Source organism: Pinus tabuliformis, chromosome 6, assembly GCF_031772625.1.
Source record: "Pinus tabuliformis cultivar Carrire ecotype Pingquan chromosome 6, CPIR1, whole genome shotgun sequence".
Lineage (NCBI taxonomy): Eukaryota > Viridiplantae > Streptophyta > Pinopsida > Pinales > Pinaceae > Pinus > Pinus tabuliformis.
The window spans coordinates 1,254,680,282-1,254,706,832 of record NC_142292.1 but is presented as its reverse complement, the minus strand read 5'-3'; the positions used below and the strand labels follow the sequence as shown (position 1 = coordinate 1,254,706,832).

Below are 26,551 nucleotides of genomic sequence, written 5' to 3'. Positions count from 1 at the left end.
TCAGAGGGGAAGCCATATTTTGCTAGGGAGAAGCAGTGATTCACTGCCAGAAGTCGGAGTGGGAGCCTGGAGGCCAGGAGAGTCCATTTCCCAGACATCAGCTGGTTAGTTAGCAAGAGAGATGCTGGTCCAAGTTATGTGATGCAGAATTGCATAGGCTGACATAGGGACTGCGTAGAGGTAGCAGAGAGCAACTCATCTTGAGCCAAGGCCAGTGTCGGATCACCGGTGAGAGTAAGATTTTTCTCACTAGAATTTTGTCAGTCATTGCTCTGTATGGATTGCTATATTTGGGCATCCATAGTCTTGTACTCAGATTTACTACTGCATAATAATAAAACCCTCAGTTGTTGCACCGGTTTTCCCAAGTTGGGTTTTTCTGGGGACTTTGGTCCAAAAATAACTGTGTATTTGTGTGTGTGTGCATCTATTCTTCCAGCGTTATTTTTCTTCTCTAGTATTTTATTTTTGAATGCTGTAGTGTATTAGTTTCGATATTTACCGTAGAACACAGTAAATAATTTGTTCAATTTATTTAACAAATAGAAGAAACTTAATCAGTTGCTGCAGTAGGATTCCGGATTTCGGAATTTTCAAAGTGTCAATATGATCCTTTGGTGGGCTTGGGCCCCATTTAAGTTGGCTAGCCCATGAAGAAACCACCTACCAATCCTATATAAGATCCAATATGTCTCCTCACCTTCAGGTATAATAATTATTTGTGTGTCAAAGTGAATCAAGCTTGTTAGTCCAAGGCACAAATGGGGCTTCATAATGGGCTTCCCTTCCAAATTTGGGGCTTTGAGGATGTAATTGTGTTACCTCCCTAGGTAGCAATAGTTAATAGACAACTCTATTAGGTGTGCCCAACCCATAAAGGGAAGGACATATCCAAGGTACATCCTTCAAGTCGTAGGTGTCATGTGGATAATGATGAGGTGGATTAGGACACAGGGGTCTCAAGGCCAAATGCCTTGGGCTCAAGGGTGGTAATGATGAGGTATGTCTGCATATTTGGGTGTATGAATGTAGGAGGGAGCAATAGTGGTACATGAGTTACCTCGGCCTTTGTTTTTTCACCCTTCTTCCTTTGCCTATTTCCTTTTATCGATTTTTCTTTTATTTTACTGCTTGGGGCTCCAAGGGATGAGAACATGATATGTATGATATAGTAGTGATTACGCCCTTAAGGTGGGGCAGTTCATCGCCCACCAGGGACTGTGACATACATGGGTTCCTTAATGATGTAGGGGGTACTCATAAGGGTCCTAGGAACCAGGGTGATGGCCATAATTATAAGGGGTAGAGCTTATGTTTAGCTTTTGCTCAAGTGCTAAATTTTATCGTCCCAACCATCTTTTGCATTTTGTGGTGTTATTTCCTTTTGTATGTGGCCATGATATGCTTTTATCTTTGTTTTTTAGCTGCATCAACCTTCGGGGCATCGTTCTAGGCCCGACCCAGACATGTGGACAAGGGTAGGGGAGTACTAGAGCCTTGTGGACACAGAGAGGGAAGATGATGAAACAGGGCATGTAATGTGCGGAGGGGAGTGAAAAATGTGGAATGGAAAACAAGACCACACTACTAAAATGGGGGTTTCCCAAGTAGTGCCCATCCTAAAGCTATAAGCTAGTAGGGGAGATCCCACTAGACTAGGGTTGAGGATTAACCTCCCATTTAAGGTGAGGGAACAAGACTACAATCGAAAACCTTGCTTCTTCCAAGTCACCCATGTTGAAAATTGTCAGCTCAGGGATGATTTTCCTTAAATAAAATAAAATTTCTGACAATTCTGGAGTGACTCTCTAAAATTAGAAAGTCATGTCTAGAATCTCAAGTATGACTTTCCAAAAATAGTAAATCACCATGTATCATTTGGTAATCAAGTATAGTTGATGGTGTTGATCTAGGTTGTCATTGATGTCAATAGTTGAGGTCAATCATTGAATTTAGTGGCCGAGATGGCAAATATTCTTGAAGATGCTTGATATGGCAATGGTCGAGATGACAAATATTCTTGAAGTTGCCAAAGGATGCTACAACTCTTGCTTAAGTTGTCAAGACACAAATGAAGTGTTAATCGTGTATCTTGATGATCATAATGAAAGACTACCATATCACTGTACTTGATGAAGGTCTAGAAGACATGCATTGGATGACTGGACTACGATGACATGTCTATGATAAAAGACTACATGATGACTTATGTGGACCAAACTTTATGATTTGATGACAAACCTCCAATGATGGGAAGTTTAATGTCCTTACCTCCAGTGATCCTAATAATGAAGACTACATAATGATGGTAACCCTCTGTTGAAGAAGATAAGGTGATGAAGAAGGCAATCAAAGACATGATGATTGTGACTCTATGTTGAAGAAGGAAAGTACATGATTATGAAGACAATCAATGAAGAAATCAAACCATGAAGAAACCCAACACTCAAAGGCATTCTGCCCTACCTCCATTTCTACACTCATAAATAATCAGTCACATTAAAAAATATTTTTTTTCTACCTTAGAGGCAAAATCCCTTAATGAAACCTACACCATCTTGAAGAGCATAGTTTTGCCTTTCCAACGAGTGATTACTTAGCACGAAACTCCAAGCGGTTTGAAAGTTATTGATTTTACAAGTTATTGGTGTAATTCTGGTCAGTAAGTCGACCCGAGCATCTCTTCCATGTTGTCCTGCCCTTGTTGGAATTTCTAAGTCTAACTATTAGAAACCCTTCATGTACTTTTCTGATTTATTTTTGCCTACTTGTTCTGATTAATTAACAAGTTATTTACCATGTAAATACTGAAAATAAATACAAGTACATGCTCAACACATTACAGATCATCAAATGAAGGAAACAAAACAAGCACACAAGTGACACCGTTGTTTTTGGACCAATGTCCCCGGAAAAACCCAATGCGGGAAAACCGGTGCAGCTATCCGAGGGTTTTATTATTATGCAGTTTTTGAATACAATCTGGGTGCCAAAACTGGCTCATTCACTTCCCCTCAGCTGCAACTCTAATCACTCTTTCGACCTCCTCAGCAAACCCTGCCCCAGAAAATCGAAATCTTAATCAACTTGGTGTGTTCTCCAAGTGACCCTCAAGCCTCCTCTTATCTTTTCTCATTGACAATTCAATGGCCGAGATTAAGTTCCTAATCAACGGCTAAGATTGATTCTGGCCTGATCCATGAATTTTAGACCCTTTTAACACAGTTTTATATTGATTCACATTAATATTTTATTTTCTCTAAGTTTAGACTTAGGGACTCCATTAAAAATATTAATTATTTTAATATCTCCCAAACTGTTTAGAATCTTCCGAAACCATTTCTGGGTATTGGATATCTCATCCACTTTAGCCTCTACACTAATTTTTGTGGCTAGAGCACATCCGATGCTACCCCAAATCAACAGCCCTTAAGAGACATGTCTATTCGGTTTGGTGAGCGAATTGGTGTATAAATAAGAAGTTGTTCATCCATTTCTAGTATCATCTCATCACTGAATCAACACGTAAGCATCACAACAGCTCAGATAAGGGAAATATAAGGAGAAAGGAGCACATGAATAATTAAAATGTGTTTGGGTCTGAAGTTAACTACAGGACAACAAAGATTTTCGGTTGCATATGGCTCAGACCTCTCCTAGACAACTTGGATTGCTCCTTGGTGGACTGTGGTAAATTCATTACCTTGGATTGTGACCTTTTAGCTCTTTTGAGGCAACATGATGGCGCATCTATAGGACTCAGATTTCAGTCCTGTGGAGAGGCTTGGACAATTACCTTTGTTTAAATCTCAGACCAGTGATAAGACTATATGACAATCATTCTACAAGAGCTCGTATTAGCATATAAACATCTTAGATCTATGTAGCGCAAAAATAAATGACACGAACTCTAATAACAATCATTTTTGGAGCCTCCATTCAAGCTCGGACTTGACAGAAAACAATCACATGTTTTTGTAACTCAGACTACACAACTGGACTGTGGTAACTCTGTTCTCAGACAGTCACATAACTATACTCTGGTGCAGCTCGGATCCACTTCATTACAGTGTTCGGATCCTTGAATAAATGCTAGTGTTACATCTTTGTGCAGTAGCATTGGAACAGTGTGATAATTTGGCACAAGAATATTGATATGGTGAAAAAATCCTTTTATTGGATCAGTGTGATGCAAAAGTATTTGGCGCAGTAATATTGGTGCAGTATGGTGTATAAATCCTTGTGTAGAAGTATTGGAATAGTTTGAATAGTGGTCTAGTGCAGTGTGGTGCAAGGACATTTGTAAAGAAGAATTGTCACAATCTAGTGCTGAAGTCTTGGTGCAACAGTGGTCCAGTAGTCTTGAGATAATCTGGTGTTGAAATATTGGTGCAGTGCAGAAGTCATGGTGCAAACTTTGGTGCAGAATTGATGAAGTGTAGATGGTGCAGTTTTTGGAGCAGACTTGGTGCAGCATAGTGAAGAGACCTTGAAAACATCTTGGAGTACCTATTGAATAGCTTGTGGAGAAATCTCTTGTTGGGCAAAGCATTGTGAAGACTCCTTTGAGAAGTTCTTGAAGAAGCCCTTGAAGAGGCTTAGAGTAGGGGCAGAACTTGGACTGCCTATTGTAAACACCTTGACTAACCTTGGAGATACTATTGAAGATATTTCGGTGAGTTGTCTTGAAGATAATATTGAAGATCATGATGCATTGTTGATGTCATCATGAGGTGACCTTGGAGTATCATCCTAAAAGTACCTTGTGAAGACATCTTGAAGAAGACATTATTGGAGACCATGATGCATGAGACATCATGAGGTGACTTGAAGAACTTGTTTGGGTACCATGAAGGACAGTGGAGACACCTTCTATGGGACAAGGTTGTCATTGATGATATGACGTGACGATTAAGTGAAGGGAAGCTGAAGATTGCTAGGGCTCAATGAAGAAGACCTTGGGAGCCGTGAAGTACAGCCAAACATATCTTGACAAAGAGAAGCTATAGGATTGGTGTCCTTGGAGTCGGTGCTCCTAAACTCAAGGTTGGTGCCTTGGATAAGATAGGGTCGGAGCTTCACTAAAGTCCAAGTTGGAGCTTGGAAACAATTATTGTACTCATTCATTTGTACTTGATTCAATTAGCATTTATTCTTATCATTGTTCATTTTATGTTCTAAATATAAGTGATCTAACTAGTAAAAGTAACAATTGAAAAGAAATATTGATTCACCCCTACTCTCAGTGTTTCCAACAATTGGTATCAGAGCCAATACCTTCCCTCAAAGCCTAACAGCTTGAGGGTTGATCATTAGAACACAAATGACGAAGCCAAGGAAGAAAGTCTCCAATGCTCCTAAAGATGTGTCTCCCTCAACCACTGAAATTGAAGTCAATCAATTTGTGAAGGCTCCATTGTTCATTGGAAACTTTGATATATGGGAGGCAAGAATGAGGAATTTCTTAAAGACTCGAGGCATTGAAGTCTGGAAATCAGTGATTGCTGATAGCATGATGGATGGAGAATCCAAGGAACATAATACAAGAGCAATGAAAGCAATCTTGAATGGGCTACCTGATTCTATGAAGGCCAATTTTGAAAAATGTTCGTCAACAAAAGGCATATGGGATAAACTTCACGATCTTCACTCAAAAGGAGCGTTGACAATGATCTCTAGTGAAGAAAATGATGGAAAACAAGAAGGAAATCCAGAACCCATCAAGGAAGCTGAAGATAAGATTGATAACATCAAGGCTAAAGAAGACCTAGAAGATGAAGAGAATAAAGAAGATTTTGAAGAAGATCTCCTCACTAAACTTATGGTTGCCATAGAAGATATTAACAATTTGAAAAACGAAAATGAGGAACTTAATAAGAAAGCGCAAGTTGGTGACCAGGACAAGACAAGGAAGGAAGTTGACCTTGTCAAGCTTCAAGTATAAGAAAGAGATGAGGAGCTCACCAAGATTAAGGAAGAATCTCATCAAAACGAGAGAAAGCATCATGAAGAAGTCATATCCATGACAAATCAATTAGATAAGGCAAAGAAATGGGAAGATACCTTGTTAAGCCACCTTGAACAAAGGCACAAGAGCTTGAAAAAACTTGAAGCAGAGATTGGTCAATACAAGGAAGAGGTCTCCTCCCTTAGATCTCAACTAGAAGAAGCAAGGAAACAAGCACAAGGAGCTGAGAAGGTGATGGAAGCTTTGACATTCATAGAAGGACAAGTTGATGAAGTAGAAAAGGAGAGAAACACCATGATATGCCAACTAGAAGAAAAGGATGATGACATCACCAAGTTAAAATCAGAAATCACTTCTCTTAAGGCCCAATCATGTGAAGCAACCAAGATGAAGGAAGAAATGGAGATCATTCTATCAAAGAAGGATGAAGAATGCGAACTTGAAAAGTTCGCAAACCCTAGATGACATCCTAAGTCATCAAAGGTCTCCCCTCGATAAATTAGGTATTGGCTATGTAGGTGAATCCTCAAGCAAGAATGCTGCAAACCCTAATGCTTCAAACAACAAGGATGCGAGCAAACCTGAAAGAAATGTTGATGCTCCTAGTTCCAGCAAAGGCAAGGAGAAGAGTCAAGACAACTATGGAAGAAACCCTCCTCCAAGAAGATATGCAGATGGTGTCAAAGATGCAAGGGGCAATGGATATCATCAAAGGATCCCAAGGCAGAATGACTTTAGAATTACATCAAGGCAATCTCCATCCTCCAGGTATCAAAGTATATTTCTTGGTTATTGTTATTCTTGCACAAACTTTGGGCACATGGAAAAAGATTGCAGGGCATATCACAAAGACAAATATAATGGTCCTCGTCAATCTCCTAGAAGCAATTTTGCAAGAAGAAGTCATGATTTATTATTCATGAACAAGATGGAGTGCTTCAATTTCCATAACATTGGACATATGGCACGTGACTGTAACTTGACTTGGGTCCCTCAACAAGCTAAAACTATGTCAACCATGCCAAAGAAGAAAGTTATACAAGTATGGGGAAGGAAGCAAATTGAATCTGGAAGTCCCTTGAACACTCTAGTCAACAACACATGTTGTTGACTTGATGAAGTCATCCTTGATATTCCAAGTATTTGATGGGGAGACTCTGCCAAAAGGAAGACCATGCATACAGTTAGGGGGAGCTTATGATGATTAAGCATTCTTGCAGAAGCTATTCATGAATGGGCCCTATGAAATCCTTGATGAGCCACATGGACAATCATCCTTTGATAGATCATCTCTCGGGAGCATTTCCATTGAAGAACATGATCCCTTATTCATCCATGAACTACTATTGAAGATCTCTTCCACTTGATCACTAAGCAGGTAATCTTTCATGAGCTAGAGGAGGTCATGCAGACAAGGGGAGTTGGTTCATCACATGAAGGAATTTAAGCACATCTATCATGGACCACATTGCCAGAAAGAAGAGCACCATGACAGGGGGAGTAACATACCTATGAAGAACTACTATTCGTAAAGAAAAGAAGCAGCTTGACAAGGGGAGTACTCGGGCACCCTGTTTTCCATTGATGTCAAAGGGGGAGAGAATGTTGAAAGGGAAAGAATATTTCAATCAATGACAAAGGGGGAGATTGTTAATCTAGGTTGTAACTTGTCATTGATGTCAATAGTTGAGGTCAATTGTTGATGTCAGTGGCCGGGATGGCAAATCTTCTTGAAGATGCTTGATATGGAAATGGCCGGGATGACAAATATTCTTGAAGATGCTAGAGGATAACTACAACTCTTGTTTAAGTTGTCAAGACACAAATGAAGTGTCAATCATGTATCTTGATGATCATAATGAAAGACTACCATATCACTGTACTTGATGAAGGTCAAGAAGACATACACTGGATGACTGGACTATGATGACATGTCTATGCTATAACAATCACTTAATAATTGTTCTATATTCTATGCATGAGACAACAAATATTCTATCCAGCAAAATACAAAAACGAAATATTCATCTAACACCCACAGAAAAACTGCAAATGAAGAACTTCTTAGCCATTTTATTATAATTTTGCAAAGCCAAATAAAATAGATAGTGGAATGGTGCACCTAGGTTTGTCTCAATGGACAAGCATGACCAAACCCAGGTAGGAAAATGGTTGAGCTAAAGGCTGCCCAGCCACTGCACCAATCTGCATTGAGCTGTCGAGAAAACTATTGCACTAATGAACTTTGACTGGCTGGAAGGTGCACTAAAACTACCCAGAAATTTATATGCTTTTAACCCCGGACTCCTTTTCCAAGACCCAGAAAAACCCAAAAGGGAATTTCGCTGGTTTTGACTTCTGTTTTTCGACCCCCTTGGAGCCTCACCCTAGCTAGGCTGCCAAATTCAACCTGCTGGAAACTGCCTGCAAATCCCCCTGCAAACTCCTCAAAATGATGGGTTCACCCTTGCTATCCAACTCCTAACTTCTCGGATGAACTCTTGGCCCGGATCAGCTACTCCCAAACACCACGAAATTTTGTTGGGTGGCCTCTGCGCTATCCCTCTGCTCAAAAATGCGAATTGCTGGTATGATGGATCAACTAGCTGAAAACTCTAGCGAAAATGCCTGCACTATGATGCTACCTCAGCTCCTCGACCTCTCGACAAGCAATGAGATCCCTGCTGGTCTCCAACTCCCTCTGCGTGATTCCTGGCTACCCAAAAATATGCACTTCCCTCTCTGCGTTGGTTACTAATGTGTGTTGCTGCCCCGGACTCCTAAAAAATCCTGTAGAACAACCTCCCTAGGGCGAGAATCGATGGTCCCCCGAAGTAGACGTTGAATCTCCCGCGTGAGAGATTTGTGGCTAAACCGATGATAGACTTGCTAAACAACAAAGTGTACAAATGAGTGTTTGTTTGCAAATGTCAAAGACGGTCGAAAATGAGAGTTGATCTCTCCTTATATCTCCTTGGGCCTCCTTAGCCTCATGTAGGCCCCTCCATCCACCCATTCGATTTCCCTCCAAGCAAATCGAATGGCTAGTTTGAATTCCTCATGTGGGTGGCCCCCACATTCCACTAATTGCTAAACAAAGTCGAATTAGCCCCAAAGTCCCTAAGTCGAAGTGTGGGGCCCTCTTCCTAAGTAAAAAATGTGCCAAAATTGTGTAGATGCACCCTGTTACTAATGTTTTTGAGAAGGGACATGACAGTCCTCCCCTCCCAAATGTTGCTTGCCCTCAAGCAACCTCAAAGTTGGGTGCTCCAATATGTGCTCACCCTCCTAGGTGGCATCCTCATTTGGCAAGTTCTTCCAGCACACCAAGAACTCCCTAATGGTCCCGCTCTTCAGTCTCCTCTCCCTACTCTCCAAAATGGCCTCTGGTTCCAACATCAAGTGGCCCTCATCTTCTAGTGGGGGTAGATCAGTTGCTGCTGTCACCTGTTGCCCCAACACCTTCTTAAGGTATGAGACATGAAAAACATTGTGGATCCTACTCCCCTAAGGCAGCTCCAGCTCATAAGCCACCTACCTGACTCGCCTGATCACTCGGTAGGGCCCATAGAAACGTGGTTGTAGCTTATCGACCCCCTTCTATTTCAGCGTGGACTGCCTATAAGGCTACAGCCGGAGGTATACCAAGTCCCCCTCCTTAAAGTGTCTCTTTGTCATGTGTCGATCTGCGTAAAGTTTTTGTTGATTTTGGGTTGTTACCAAATTATCCTTGAGAGCCTTGAGGCTATCTTGGCTCTCTTGGATCCAGTCCTTGGCCTTTGGGGCCCGCTATCTCCAAAAACAAGATCAGCAAAAGTCAATGCATCATATCCATAAAGGGCACGGAAAGGAGTCATACCGATAGACATGTGGCGCGTGGTGTTGTAACAGTACTCGCCCATATGCAACCATCGAACCCACGTCCTTTGTTGACCTATCACGTAGTTCCTCAGGTACCCCTCCAACCACTGATTAACTCTCTCCGTCTAGCCATCTGTCTGAGGGTGATAACTAGTGCTAGGAGTGACCTCCATGCCAACCAACCTAAAGAGTTCCTTCCAAAAGCCTCCCATGAATCTGCTGTCCTTGTCGCTCACTATGTTCTTGGGGACCCATATAATCTGAAAATCTCCATGAAGAACAACTCGACAACCTGTGAAGCTGTGTACCTGGTGGGGATGGCGATGAAGTGGGCAAATTTGGTCAATCTGTTTCCCACTACGTATATGCAATCCTTCCCCTGCACTGTGGGGAGCGTTGTGATTGTTATCACCCCAAGAAACTCTCCTAGGTTGTAGCTCGAAGATGCTCGGGAACATTACAAACTCAACTTAATGTTGGAAATGGATGAATGGAAAGAATGATGCATGTTCAAGCCAGATAACCACTTCTACTATGCTTAAATCCAGACATGTGTGAACACCCCCAGACTACAAGGCTTTAGACCACCAATTACTCACAGTTCAGAGATTGGGTGAGTATGGAGAATACTGACCACACCAGCAGATGCACAAGACCTTGTGATGGCCGGCTGCAACCAATAAAGAGGTCTGCAAATCTAATTCCCTAGTGCACAGACAGGATGACAGCTCTTTGTCACTAAGTAAAAAGAAACCTGAACAACACATTTGCTGATACATATAGGACTTTAACACAGAGGTAGGATGACAGCTCCTCTAATGCTAAACATCAATATTTCAGGAAAATTGCATATCAGGCACAACCTAGAACAGAATAGAAATGGAAAGTGAGCAATTAACAGCAAAAGAAGCTTGTATTAGCTTAAAATGAAGACGGGAAGCTACAAGTATCAAAGTAGTTATAGTCTCCAGAAGTTGAACCTTACATCAATACAACAACCATCATCCCTAATTACATCTTGTTTCTGGGTATTTATAAATTTTCATTACAAAGGCACTCGACCATTCTAAGTAGGGAGGGGTCATAATTGACCACCAACCGCTTTAACTATCTGATGGAGTCTCTGGTGCAATTTTCCTGCTTCAGTGAATGATTTGATCTTCTCGGGTGCTCTGTTGTCCTTCTTGGGCAGGTGGAGTGTTATATGGGATGAAGTCCCATAACTGTTGAATGCATTTACTTGCTCGGCTCTATCCTTTTTCTTCTCGGCCTTATTGTCTATTGAAAGCGTTGGTTGAGGAGAAAATGCACCGGGTACAGGTAAACAAGTCATCTTCGTCCTTCGGGCACATGGGACAGTTTGAGGACGTGAATAGTCGGGTCGGATGGAGGGAAAAATCAGCCATTAGATTGGGCAGATCGACGGCAGAGATTGCTTTGCAGAGGGTATCGGGAGATATGGGAGCCGAATGAACGCAGGCCGTTGGATCTCGAGCGGACAGATCCAACGGTCATCGGGCGTCGAAGGTGCACGAAGTTTATCGGGCGAGAAGAGTGGGCTTGAGTGCTAAGCGGTATTGCTCACACCGCTTACGGACGATGGGCTGTAAAGGTATGAGGGCACACGATCCCATTGAACGTGTGACACGTGGCGTCGGGGAACGGGCGAAACCGCTTTTTATCGCGGGTTATCGTGCTATCACTTCACAGGTGCGGGGGAAACGATCGTCGTCCGATCGTGGCGGGGATGATCGGACGATGTAGATTTGATCGCACGGTTTTCGTTTGATGTGACAGGGAAACGTTTGGGTCGGGGGCGGCGGAGAGCGGCGTTTGTGAAGCCGTGCGGTTATATGAGGTTTTGGGGTTTTGACACCTGGGGCTTAAGGAGAAGCACTTTATATGATTTTAAACAGAAACATGTGTAAAGGAGATGAGAGGAGAATGGGCGAGGAAATGAAAAAGGGCAAGGATAACCGGTGTAGACCTTTTCTGAGCAAAAAACCGAGGAATGAGCTTACTTAGGCTCCTCAAATAACAACAACCTGTAGCAGAGCTAACACTGGCTCCTTCTAGGGATGAGGTCCTCCCTGTGAGGTCTCAAGAACTGCAGACCAATGCCTTTCCTGTAAAAACCAAATTAGCAAAATTTCCTAGTGTTCCATTGGGCGTGGAGTCTAACTGAGCTTACACTAAAACGACTAAAACAACATATTTACAGTTTTAAGGCCAAAAGACCTTAAATAACATAAATTTTCAGAAAACGCCCATTAACTGGGCCATCAAAAACTGTCTCCCCTTCCATACTTTGTATGAAGGTATTGTTCCCTTGAATCTGAGAAATGATAAAAGGCCCTGTCCAGAAAGCATCCAACTTCCCATGGTTGCCTTTCTTCTCTTTCAGTGCATCCCACTTCAGAACTAAATCTCCAACTTGAAAATGATATGTTTTGGCTCTTCTGTCAAAAACTTCCTTGATCTTCTTCTGATGTGTTGCTCTTGTGTCAACTAGCTATTCTCTGATTTGATGTACCTCTGCTAAATCAGTGATCCTTTTTGCCATGTCTTCTTCCCCATCCTGCTTTTCTTGTAGGAACCTTGCCACAGGGAGAGTTAACTGAATTGGAAACACAGCTTCAACGCCATATACCAGCTTGAATGGAGAATTCCCGGTGGATTTTTTGGTGGTCACTCTGTCAACCCATAGTGCATATTTGAGCTTAGAATCCCAATTCTTTTTGTTGTCTTCCAATAGCTTTTTAATTATCCTTATCAGGCTTTCTTGGAAGATTCTGCTAGGCCATTTCCTTGAGGGTAATATGAGGTGGAATGAACCAGCTTAATGCCCATTGAATCACACATGTCCACCAATTCTTTTTCCCTAAAGGCTGCTGCATTGTCTGTGATTATTTTATGTGGACACCCAAATCTGGTGAAGATATTCTCTGTCAAGAACCTCATGACCACATGATGATCTGCCTTTCTGATAGGGATGGCCTCAATCCATTTAGTGAAGTAATCTGTGGCTACTAATATCCATCTGTGCTGGCCACTGGAATGTGGATTGATTTCTCCAATGAAATCCAAGCCCCACTGCTAAAAAGGGCCATTTGCATGTATGGGTTTTAAGGGCAAGAACTTCAATTGCTGTTTTCCTTCAAATCTTTGGCACCTGTCACATGATTTAACAAATGAAAGGACATCAGCAAACAAGGTGGGCCAATAGTACCCAGCTCTGAAGATTTTATGGACTGTAGTTTTCCAATAATGATGCCCTCCACATATGCTGGAATGGAATTGCTGCATGACTTCAATGGATTGTTCTTTGTCCAAACACCTTAGCAGGATTCCAGAGGGATCCCTCCAGTAGAGAAGATCTTCATGAATGCAATATTTGGCTGCCCTTAGTTTAACAGTTCTAGCTTGGCTTGAACTAAGGCCTGGAGGAATTTCTAGCTTCAACAAAAATTGAGCTATTGCATGGTACCGATCACAAGAAGCTAGATTTTCTGCCAACGACTGTCTTTTCCCTGGTTCAGCTGCTTCTTCTTCTTCTGTCTGACCACTTTCTAAAATTGTGCCCATGAGATTTATGTCCAGCGTTCTGCAATTTTCTTCTGCCATCAGTCTGGCAAGGCTCTGACCTCTGACAAGCTTAGTGGGCTTCAGTTCTATGTTAAATTCGATCAGCTTTGCAATCCATTTAGCCCTTCTTCCATCAGCATTAGGCTGCGTTAGAACATTTTTTATTGCAACAGATGGTACATATGGAATTATCTTTGAATGCAGAATGTAAATTCTGAAATCTTTCAAAGACTTGATAAGAGCATATGCCTGTTTTTCGATGATATCATAGTTCAGCTCAGCATCCCTTAATGCTTTGCTGAAAAAGGCCATTGGATGCTCTGAGCCTTCTTCATCTGCCTGCAATAAAACTGTTGCAAGGGTGTCTTAAGAGACAAATGAAAATATATGGAACTCCTTGCTGTAAGCTGGACTTCTCAAAGTGGGAGCTTCCATAATAGATTTCTTAATGGACTCAAAGGATCCTCGTGCTGCATCAATCCATTTGATCTCCGACCCCTTTCTCAATATGGAGGTAATGTGCTTTACCAGCTCTGCAAAATTTGGGATAAACCTCCTTACAAAATTTATTTTGCCCAGAAAGCACTGGATGTCTTTCTTTGATCTCGTGACAGACAAAGTCTGTATTGCTCTTACTCTTTCTGGGTCAATTCGGACGCCTGTAGCAGAAACAAGATGTCTTAACAGCTTACCCTCTTCCAAAGAAAACTGTGACTTTTTAGGATTGATTGAAATCCCAAACCTTCTGCACTTCAGGAACACTTTCTTCAAATGCTATAGATGGTCATGATGGCTGCGGAATACACTGTTATATCATCAAGGTAGACAAGGACAAACTTATCCTTCTCTCCCACAAATGCTATATCCATAGCTCTCTGGAAGGTGGCTCCAGCATTCATCAGCCCAAAAAGCATCTTGGAATACATAGAAGTGCCCCAAGGAGTGGTGAATGTAGTCTTCTCTTGGTCATCTGGATGTACAACAACCTGGTTGTAGCCTGAAAATCCATCCAGGAAAGACATCACTTTGGCTCCTGAGACCTTCTGCAGCAAATACTCCATCTTGGGTAGAGGGTAATTGTCTTTTTTAGAACATTTGTTTAAGTTTCTGAAATCAACGCAAAGCCTGACTTCTCCACTTTTCTTCCTCACCACAACCAAATTGGCTACCCATTTTTAATATCTAAGAAGAACTATGATCTTGGCAGCCAGTAACTTCTTTATTTCTTTTTCAATCAGAGGGAGGAGCAAGGGATTTATTGATCTCAGCTTCTGCTTGGAAGGGATGGTGTCTTTCTCTAGAGGAATTTTGTGCTGGATGATCTTTTTGTCATATGTTTTCAGGTCACTATATTCCCAGGCAAAGACATCTGCAAATTGCTTCATTAAATTGCAGTATTGAGCACTCTGGGCAGCAAGTAAACGAGTGGACAGATTTATATACCTTGGTTGTCCTAGACTCCCTATATTATGCTTACAAACTGCAGAATGGTCTTCTTTTTGGGCAGCCTTATAAGGCACATCATTTTGGTCAAACAACTTTTCTAATGGAACCAGACCCTTAGGTATATGATCGCTGGGCAGTTGGACAATGCTATCTTTACCAATTCCGTTTCTAAGTCGGGATTGGGGATTTTCTTCCAAGGCTTCATTCTCTTAGTCAATTTGCATTTCGGAAAATTCATCAATGACTTGCAAAAACCTATTCACTTCGTCATCATCATCAAAAACTTTTCAATGCTGGACATTATCAAGCAAGGATGGTCTGCATTTCATTTGAACTTCATAAACTAGTCTGGGAGGCATGGGAGGGATAAACATGCTAGCAAACACAACAAGGGAATCAGCAAGCTGATTTTTCACTCTGGGGATATATGAGATACAGAAATTATCAAAAGGATCTTTGAGTCTCCATACCTCATCTCTGTATGCTTTCAGCCTTGGGTGATTTGCTTGAAAAGTTTTGTTCACTTGCTGAATAATGAGATCAGCATCTCCAAACACCTTTATGCTCCTGATTCCTCTATCGTTTGTTGCGTTAAGACCCAATAGCAAAGCCTCATATTCTGCTATATTGTTGGTGACTTGGAAAGTTAGCTTGAAAGATAGATGTGTGCTTTCTTGTTTTGGAGATATCAACACCACCCCTGCTCCTGCAGTCTCCCTGGAACATGCTCCATCAAAGAACATCTCCCAAACCTGACTTCCTTGCTCTCCTTCGGCCTGGACTATTGGTTCCTTTAGCTGCAATAAAGCCTTCTGGGATTCTTCAATTTGGAGTATACATGCTCCAAAGTCGGTGTCCACAGAATAAATGGGATGATTGGAAGGATTCTTCTCATTACTGATGATGTATGCCAGTTGTGCTTCTCTGTCAGTCTCCTGCTTTCTCCTCCAAAGACTAGGATAGTAGCATAAGATAAGTCATTCTGTAATGTCCCACCTAGTCTCTTAATCCACCCTCTGGACAGCAGCATGCCAAACTTAGGAGGGTTATCTGCTACCACAATATCCATCACCATGCTCTTCATGGGCAGCTAAGTTAGGGTAATAGCTAAATCTTTGATCAATCCTAGACATCTCACCTTCCTTGAATCAAATGAGAATAAATCATGATACGGTCTAGTGACATCAAGGCCCAACTCTTCCATGAAAGCTTTAGGCATCAAATTGTGGTTGGCCCCTGTGTCTAACAGGCAGCTATGGAGGATTTTATCATGGATGGTCAAGGAGACATAAAATGATGGAGAATTATCATCAGCAGGTTCTGTCATTGGGCTAAGCACAACTGCAGGCTTATCATCTTGCAAATTGACATAGTCAATGGGGGTTTGTGAGGCTTTCAGCTCAAGAGCATCAAGGATAGGCTTTCTAAAAAATTCACTCTTTACAAGTTCTATCAGAGGTACAGATATTTTTAACTTCTGGACTTTTGATTCAAAGCTGAAAGGGGAAGGGGACTTGTCAGGACCTCTTACCTCTTGAGCTGGTGCTTTGAGGATGACTGAATCAGCTGTTGGTCTCTTCTATCTAATATTTTGTTGCTCTGTTGGGACAACAGCTCTTTGGGCAGGGTTCTCCTTGACATTGTTTGCTTTTGACCTTAGATTATATCTTTGCTGCTCATCAGTTTGTAGAACAACCTCTCTGTCCCACCTTTGACTGGTTTGGTCCTGCAGCAACGATTCTTCATATGCAGCCAATGTCAAAAAGACAACATTGCCTTTATCTTCCATGCAATGAATTTCATCCTCTTCTTCAAGTTGTTCCTCTTCCATAACTACGTTCTGGAAGGGAGCCTTCACTCTTTGTTCTTCATTTGTCTCTTTACCCCTCGAAATGATTTTCACTTGTTCATTTGCTCTTCTGAATGGATTTGGATTTCTTGGAGCAAATGTGTTTGGAAGCCTTGCCTTTCTAAAGCTCTGCTCAACTTTCAACTTAGATATCTCAGTAGCCAATGACTCTATCATTTTAGTCATCTTATCTAATTTGGGTTCTGAAGATGAAGCAGAGGAAGACGAAGCCTCATCTCTCTGCCTCCTTCTATCAGCATGACTTTTGAGCTTTTCTGTAGCCATGATGTTAGATTCCACCTCTACGGCTGCCTCCTGCATGTCAGCTAGAGTGGCACATCTTCTTTCTCTCAAAAGCAGGCAGAAATCGAAGTCAAAAGCATTGGCATAAGTGAGTTTGGCAGAGGTGGGGGTAGACTTTACTTCAGCTGATATCTTACTATACATACGGTTGAATCTCTTATTAAAATCAGGCAATGATTCCCCATTTTCCCTCTTCAGGTTACCAAACTCAGTATGGTAATAAAGAAAGTCTTTTTTATCTCCCCATTGCTTCAGGAATGCATCATCGAATGCTTCGATGTCTGCTATGGACCTATGGGGCAATTCTCTGAACCACTTCCTAGCCTCACCATCAAGGCTCTGGACAAACACTCTCATCCACACATCATCCTCACTGATATCTAGGTTATCAACATAGCTATAAAAAGATTCAAGGTGTTCTTCAGTTGTTACTCCCTCTGTACCAGTGAACTTGGACATATATTTCTGATATTCTCCTGCAGGCATGGCATTCAAAGGAACAGGCAAGACCAGGGGTCCATACCTAGCAGCTATGATTCTTTCTATCTTCGTGGGAGCTTGCTGGCCTGCCATGACTGGGATAGGTGGAAGGATACTGGCAGATCGAATGGTAGGAAGTAATGAAAAAGATGACGGACACGAAGGAATATGATGGACTGTATGGGAGGCTTTCTTTGGACTAAGATCCAAAGGGGAACTGACTGAATAAGGAGCTTTATGAATCTCTGAAGGTATTTCTTTACTAACAATGCTAGGCTCTAAATCTTCAAACTGTACACCCTCAACTATAACCTTCTCTTTCAGAGATGCATAAGATTTCTTAGGCTTACCTGATCCTGATGCTCCTTTCTGTGATGTTTTCCTTTGTTTATCAATCTTCTCGGGGTCAGGCGCTGGGTCAGCTGGTGATTTTCGAGGATTTCTCCAGGTATGCCTCACAAACTGAGCCAGAACTGTAATGTGGAGTCGCCACCAGGTTGGTTCTCCAGTAGAGTCGCCAGATAGATGATTACAACCAGAAATGTGTCAAGAATTTGTCTATCATCAAAGCATGGAACTGTGTCGTTCTCCCAGGGAAGCTGAGTTTCAATCTCCTCTCCCCGGCAGCGGCGTCAATTAATGTTATCACCCCAAGAAACTCTCCTAGGTTGTAGCTCGGAGATGCTCAGGAACATTACAAACTCAACTTAATGTTGGAAATGGATGAATGGAAGGAATGATGCTTGTTCAAGCCAGATAACCACTTCTACTATACTTAACTCCAAACATGCGTGAACACCCCCAGAATACAAGGCTTTAGACCACCAATTACTCATAGTTCAGAGATTGGGTGAGTATGGAGAGTACTGACCACACCAGCAGATGCACAAGACCTAGTGATGGCCAGTTGCAACGAGTAAAGAGGTCTGCAAATCTAATTCCCTAGTGCACAGACAGGATGACAACTCTGTCACTAAGTAAAAAGAAACCTGAACAACACATTTGCTGATACATACAGGACTTTAACACAGAGGTAGGATGACAGCTCCTCTAATGCTAAACATCAAGATTTCAGGAAAATTGCATATCAGGCACAACCTAGAACATAATAAAAATGGAAAGTGAGCAATTAACAACAAAAGAAGCTTGTATTAGCTGAAAATGAAGACGAGAAGCTGCAAGTATCAAAGTAGTTACAGTCTCCAGAAGTTGAACTTTACATCAATACAACAACCATCAACCCTGATTACATCTTGTTTATGGGTATTTATAGAGTTTCATTACAAAGGCACTCGGCCATTCTAAGTAGGGAGGGGTCATAATTGACCACCAACCGCTTTAACTATCTGATGGAGTCTCTGGTGCAATTTGCCTGCTTCAGTGAATGATTTGATCTTCTCGGGTGCTCTGCTATCCTTCTCGGGCAGGTGGAGTGTTATATGGGATGAAGTCCCATAACTATTGAATGCATTTACCTGCTCGGCTCTGTCCTTTTTCTTCTCGGCCTTATTGTTTGTTGAAAGCGGTGGTTGAGGAGCAAATGCACCGGGTACAGGTAAACAGGTCATCTTCATCCTTCGGCCACATGGGACAGTTCGAGGACGTGAATAGTCGGGTCAGATGGAGGGGAAAAATCGGTCGTTGGATTGGGCAGATCGACGGCAGAGATTGCTTTGCAGAGGGTATCGGGAGATATGGGAGCGGGATGAACGCAGGCTGTTGGATCTCGGGCGGACAGATCCAACGGTCATCGGGCATCAAAGGTGCACGAAGTTTACCGGGCGGGAAGAGCGGGCTTGAGTGGTAAGCGGTATTGCTCGCACCGCTTACGGACAATGGGCGGTAAAGGTACGAGGGTGCGTGATCCCATTCAACGTGTGACGCGTGGCAGCGGGGAACGGGCGAAACCGCTTTTTATTGCGGGTTATCGTGCTATCACTTCATAGGTGCGGGGGAAGTGATCACCCTCCAATCGTGGTGGGGATGATCACACGGTGTAGATTTGATCGCACGGTTTTCGTCTGATGTGACAGGGAAACGTTTGGGTCGGGGGTGGCGGAGAGCGGTGTTTGTGAAGGCGTGTGGTTATATGAGGTTTTAACACCCGGGGCTTAAGGAGAAGCACTTTATATGATTTTAAACAGAAACATGTGTAAAGGAGATGAGAGGAGAATGGGCGAGGATAACCGGTGTAGACTTTTTCTGAGCAAAAAACCGAGGAATGAGCTTACTTAGGCTCCTCAAATAACAGCGACCTGTAACAGAGCTAACAGTGATGAAATCCATCGAAATACCTTCCCGTTTCCCCTCCGGAATGGGAAGTGGATATAGCAATCCTGTGGGGTGGGTTAGCTTCCCCTTGTTCCTTTAACAAGCCTCACACTCCCGTACGTGCTGCAACACATCCTCCTTGAGGCCCTTCTACGTGAATCTCTCTCGGATAGCCATATAAGTCTTCTGGAACCCCTGGTGTCCGGACAATGGTGAATCATGGGCTGCCTGGAGTACCCTCTCCCTCAACTGTGAGTTGGGCACTAAGTAAATGCGTCCCTTGTAATAGATGACCTCATCCATCACACGGTAACGCACATTTCCGTGTGTACCCTCCAATACATTGCATGCCCTCTTGTCTTTGGAGTACTCCACCAACAACTGAGCCTTCCAATCATGGCAGATGCTCATGAGAGATAACCCAACTAGCCTTCGAGATAGAGCATCGGCCACCACATTGTGCTTTCCCCGCACATACTCTATATCGAAGTCGTAGGCCTGCACCTTGCTGACCCATCGCTGTTGCCTGTCATTGAGACCCTATTGCCCCATGAAATGTCGAAGACTGTTGTGATCAGTCTTCACTCGGAACCAGTTGCCCACCAAGTACTAGCGGAACTTGGCCAATGCATGCATAATGGCCAGCATCTCCTTGTCATATATGGAATATGATAGCTCATGCGGTAGGAGCTTTCGACTCTTGAAAGCTATGGGATGCCCCTCCTATGACAATACTACTCCAACTCCTACCCTGGATGCATCACACTCCACCATGAATGGTTGGGAAAAGTCTGGAAGTGCCAAAATAGGGCAAATGCTCATCACCTCCTTGAGGCGATCAAAGGCGACTTGTGCTCCATCATTCCATGCGAAGGCCCCCTTCTTGGTGAAGTCGGTCAAAGGTGCTGCCAGCTGCGAGAACCCTTTGACAAAATTCCTATAGTAGGTCCAAATGCCTAAGAAGCCCCCCAGTGCAGTCACATCTCGGGGTACTGGCCAATCCTGGATGGCCCGAATCTTCTCCTAGTGGACTTTCACCGCATCTGCTCCAACGATATGCCCTAGGTAGAGCATCTCTGTCAACCCAAACTCGTACTTGGAGAGCTTGGCATAAAACTGCTGCTCCTCCAAAATGTGCAATACCTCCTCCAAGTGTTGGAGGTGCTCCTCCCATGTCCGGTTGTAGATCAGAATGTTGTCAAGAATACTAGCACGAACCTCCTCAACTGTCTCCAGAGGACATGGGTCATGCATGACTGGAATGTGGTCGGAGCATTGGTCAACCCAAATGGCATGACCAGAAACTCAAAGTGCCCATAATGGCACCGAAAAGCTGTCTTACAGATATCCTGATCCTCACCCTGATCTGGTGGTACCCTGAACGCAACTCAATCTTAGAGAAGTACTTGGCTCCTCTAAGCTCATCCATCATCTCGTCAATGCGGGGAATAGGGTTCCAGTTCTTTAGAGTCTTCCGGTTGAGGGCTCGGTAGTCAATGCACATTTGAAGGGTTCCATCCTTCTTCTTCACCAACACCATTGATGAAGCGAAAGGACTGGGACTTGGCTTGATATGGCCCAATGCAAGCAGCTTCTGGATGGCCTTCTCTATCTCGTCCTGATATGCTTTGGGATGCCTGTAAGGAGTAGTGATCACTGCTTGTACACCTGGCTCCAACTCAATGGTGTGCTCAAATCCTCTATCTAGTGGCTGCCCTGGTGGAATGTCCCCAAACACTACTACATACTTGTTCAGCAAAGCCTGTATGTCTGCTGGTGGTGGCTGCATCTGTCCCTCGGCCTCTGAGATCCTCAGCTCAACTGCCCATGCAATGTCCCCATGTCATAAGTCTGCCTCCATCCTGTTGGACGAAATTTCCTGAGGTGGATAAGACTGCATGCCTCTCAAGACTACCAGTTTGCCATTTGGCCCAATGAACTCCATCTCTAGTTTCCTCCAGTCCACCGTGACTCGCCCAAGGGATACAACGACTAGACACCCATCACCACATTGTTGTCTGGCACATCAACCACAAAGAAGTGGTCCGTCATCGAGTAGTTCCCCATAACTACTGTCAAGGAGGGCACATATCTAGTGTTCTGGATGGTACAGTCACCTGGCAATAAGACTGAGAAGCCCTCGAACTCTGCTATGATGAGGCCCCTCCTCTGGACCAACTGGGCATCTATGAAATTGTGGGTAGCCCCATTGTCCACCAGCACTGACACCCTTTGTCCCTGTACAGTGCCTATGATCCTCAGTGTCAAAAATTTAGGAATCCCGCATAAAGAAGCAAGAACTCCTTCTGGGGCAAGAGATGCCCCTCCCTGTGGAGGTGGTGGTGGTGGCCCTCTGTCTATCGGACTCTCTCCATCTGTCCCACCACAATCCTGATCCATCTCATCCTCTTGGTCACTGTCAGAAAAGACCTCAATGTAGTGTGCTCTACCTGCGGTGCACCGATGGCCAGGTGCCCAGGGCTCTCTGCATGTGAAGCACAACTTCCTCCTCCAGAGGTCCTTCCGTGTCTCCTCAAATAACTACCCCCTCCCCTGTGTGGTCCTATGTGATGGGGGTCTAGTCTCATGCCCCTTTTGTGGAAAAGGGGTCCATGTAGGAAATGGTGCTCTAGTCTTGGGGATGGCCCCCTGTAGATCTCTGGCATGCAAGACTGCTTCCTCTAGCGTGGAGGGTCTGCGTGACTTCACCAGTCCACGCTGGGGCTCAAGCAAACTCTCAATGAAGGTATACACCCTCCTTGCCTCAGATAGATCTGGGACCATCATTGACACCCGCAAAAAATCTGAAAAGTACTACTCTGGGTTGCTTGTTTGGCATAGTTGCGTCAACTCTCTAAAATAAGCCTCTATATCCCTCTGATCAAATCACTCCACCACCCTCCGGGTGAAGTCCTCATAAGAAACTATTTGGGCATGCCCTAGGGTGGTCAAGCCATGAAACCACCAATCATGGGCTTCCCCCTCCATGTGCAGCGTGGCCATCTTAATGGCTTCCTCCTCTATCATCTGGTTGAGTTGGAGGTAGGTGTCCATCTTCTCAACCCAAGCCCTGGCCGTGCACTTGGTAGTGCCATCAAAAGTAGGGAAAGACATCCTCCCTATGGTTCTATGCAACTCGTAGTTCTAGGTCCCTTGTCCTCCGTACCCCTTGTTCTTCTCACTCTGCTTGAGCTTGCAGTAATCTCTGAAGGAGAGGGCTTCTTTAAAGTCTTCATCCATAGACTGTCACTCTCTGAAGTAATCTCCCATCTGAGGAGGGTCTTCCTCCCTTGCAAGCTCGATTTGTGCCATTGGCACAAAGGAAGGTAGTGTAGCCCGAGTCGGCACACTGACTAAAGGGCGCTGCACTGCTAGTGAAGGAAGATCGAATGCCTAAGAGGCCCCAGAAGTTTCCCCACATAGAAACCCTCTAGGCGTGGTTCTCTCTCTATTCTGTGACTTGATCTCCTCCAGCATGTCTTTGTGCCCCTTGGCCAAGTCACTCAAAGCCCTCAGGAGGCTGTCAAAAGCCATCTCCTCCCTGCTCTTGGGCTCTATCATTTCCTCCTCTTCTACTACTACTTTCCCTCTGTCCTCTGTGTCTGGAGTAATCTCTAACTCCCTTTCTTTGCTCCTGTATCTCTGTCTACGATAGCTGATGTTCTGCGGTCCCCTTCTCTCATAAGAGACGTTCCCCATAGTTGAGCCAAGAACTAGGCTCTAATACCACTATAATGATACTAAATAGGAAATACAAGTGATAACAACAAATATTCTATGCAGCAAAATACAAAAACGAAATATTCATCTAGCACCCACAAAAAAACTGCAAATGAAGAACTTCTGAGCCATTTTATTATAATCCTGCAAGCCAAATACAATAGATAGTGGAATGGTGCACCTGGGCTTGTCTCAATGGACAAGTAGGACCAAACCCAGGTAGGAAAATCGCTGAGCTGAAGGCTGCCCAGCTGTTGCGCCAATCTGCACTGCGCTGCTGAGAAAACTGTTGCGCTAATGAACTTCGACTGGATGGAAAGTGCACTAAAACCGCCTAAAAATCTATATGCTTTTAACCCGGACTCCTTGGCCAAAACCCAGAAAAACACAGAAGGGAATTTGGTTGGTTTTGACTTTTGTTTTCGACCCCCTTGGAGCCACACCCCAACTATGGCTGCGAAATTCAACCTGCTGGAAACTGCCTGCAAATCCCTCTGCAAGCTCCTCCAAAATGTTGGGTTCACCCCTGCTATCCAACTCCTAACTTCCTGGATAACTCTTGGCCCGGATCAGCTACTCCCAAACACCACGAAATTCTACTGGGTGGCCTCTACGCTATCCCTCTGCTCAGAAATGCGAATTGCTGGTATGCTGGCTCAGCTAGCTTAAAACTCCAGCAAAAATGCCTACACTATGCTGCTACCTCAGCTCCCTGACCTCCCGACAAGCAATGAGATCCCTACTGGTCTCCAACTCCCTTTCCGTGATTCCTGACTGCCCAGAAATACGCACTTCCCTCTCTGTGCTGGTTACTGATGTGTGTTGCTGCGCCGGACTCCTGAAAACTCCTGCAGAACAACCATCCTAGGGCGGGCACAGATAGTCCCCCGAAGTAGAGGTTGAATCTCCCGCGTGAGAGATTCGTGGCTAAACAACGGGTAGTCTTGCTAAACAGCAAAGCGTACAAATGAGTGTGTGTTTGCAAATGTCAAAGATGGTCGAAAATGAGAGCTGATCTCTCCTTATATCTCCTTGGGCCTCCTTAGCCACATGAGGGTCCCTCCATCCACCCATTCGATTTCCCTCCAAGCATATCGAATGTGCCAAAACTGTGCAGCTGCACCCTGTTACTAATGTTTTTGAGAAGGGACATGACAAAGTGTGCCCAAGAAAAATAAGTGTAAGCACCCGACTGCACAATTAAAGACATACTTTTAGGATCGGATGGCCCACCTTCAAACATATGCTCTTGACAAATGGGTGAGGGGACATATGACTGGCTTAGGGAGCGGAAATCAACTGGCACAATATCAGCTACACTGGTGGCTGTCAGGGGCTGCTCGCTGAAGACAAATCTAGGAGAAACATTTCTCCTATGGGGTCACCCACTAGTGGTGGGTAACAAATATCACTATGAAAAGGCTGAACCTCAAACTGAACTGTCCCAAAAAGCAACAAGAAGAATCTCACTTCAAATTGTGTTAGTTCCTTCAAACATGGAGCTTGCCCACATATTGAGTTTACCTGAATTATATTCTTGAAATGGTGATGTTTTAATTAAATCATGTATTTTCTGAATAACGTACATGTACTTAATGGATAACACATACAAGATTATGGTTGGTGAGAGATTACTGGATCTCATTTGAGTCTATGCTATCTTCCTCTTGTTTTATATAGCAACTCTGATTCATGGATTGCACAATATAACTAAAAAGAATGTCCAGACTTTGATGTGCAAGCAGACTTACAGCTCTACTTATAGGTGCAGTTGTCATTATCCAATGGGATGACATTGGGGTATTATTTCCAAAAATCTTTGATCCACATTATCGGGGGATATGACAGTTAGATAGGATGGTTATGGGGAAACTACAGCCATGTTGTAGAAATACAATAAGAAAGTATATTCGGTAGTGTACTCTTGCTGACATATTTTATGTTAAAATGCATGCATTTATTGTTTCCCATCTTAAAATTCCTTGATATGTGATTATATATTAATTGGAATTCTATTTAGGCATTCCAAGTTAATAATTTCAGTGTCATGACAGGTAAAATGGCCTAATGGGAAAAGATTTGAAGATAAATTTATGGAGACATTATTGAGTTATGGATACAAAGGAGAATACTTGTCAAGTGATTGGTTAAAGCAACCCATCTTTATTCAATCTTTTGCTCCAACTTCGCTTGTCTATGTTTCTAATTTTACAAATTCTCCCAAGATACTCTTGATTGACGATGTGACGGTTCCCACACAAGACACAAATAAGGTATTCTTCCTTATACCCCTTTTATTTGTCTTTCTGATTACTTATTCCAAATACATGAGAGCAAAATTAGATAAATGATAGAAGGCTCAACTGAGTCGTGCATAATTTTTACTTCAATCAGTTTGCTTCTGATGGATTTATCAACTACAGCATATGCTAAATAAATTATCAGTATAACCAGATTGCTTCATGACATATCAAATTGTGGAAACGTTTTCCAAAATAATCAGTATTAGTACACGAAAATGAATGGTCATAGGTATTACTAAATATGGTACTCAAAACCTAGCTGATCTGTTCAACATTGAGATTTTACTCTATAAATAATATGAACCATCTTTCACAAAATTTCATGGCAATTAAATATCAGGGTTTTCGTAAGAAATTTCACAGATCTAACCTGTGCTCTCTTCACTAACCTGTTAATTATGCAATTATGTCATAAAAGTTTTTAAACCAAGAACTATGTAACTTGTCAAGTTCAAGAAAAGTATCAGTTGAGGAACTAAATAACTCATCCTGCTACCAAGAGTTTGTAATAACCCTTGTAATTTGTATATGGCTAGAATCTTCAGAAATTATTTTTCAAGAAATAAACCATAAATATTTTTCCCAGATTCATAGATACATTGCACAAGTAATATTTGCCAGCACTTCAATTATGTTGAAAAATCCAGACTTCTTTATTAATAAAATTCTGGAGTAATTTTACATAAATTCAGGGGATAAAAACCTGGAGAATATATCTCTGAAATGCTTGCCCCTGGATACTGTGACAATTCGTCCTTTCACAGG

The 26,551-nt window shown here is 43.0% G+C and overlaps 1 protein-coding gene across 3 annotated transcripts in view; it reads left to right on the top strand.

Moving 5' to 3' along the window:
* The window catches only part of LOC149263210 (glycerophosphodiester phosphodiesterase GDPD6-like), a 334,598-nt gene that overhangs the window by 135,575 nt on the left and 172,472 nt on the right, over window positions 1-26,551 (top strand). For all 3 annotated transcript variants that reach the window (XM_089387371.1, XM_089387374.1, XM_089387378.1), the window contains one exon: window positions 25,538-25,756. In XM_089387371.1, the coding sequence (XP_089243497.1) occupies window positions 25,538-25,756 (219 nt within the window). The remainder of the gene's footprint in view (window positions 1-25,537; window positions 25,757-26,551) is intronic.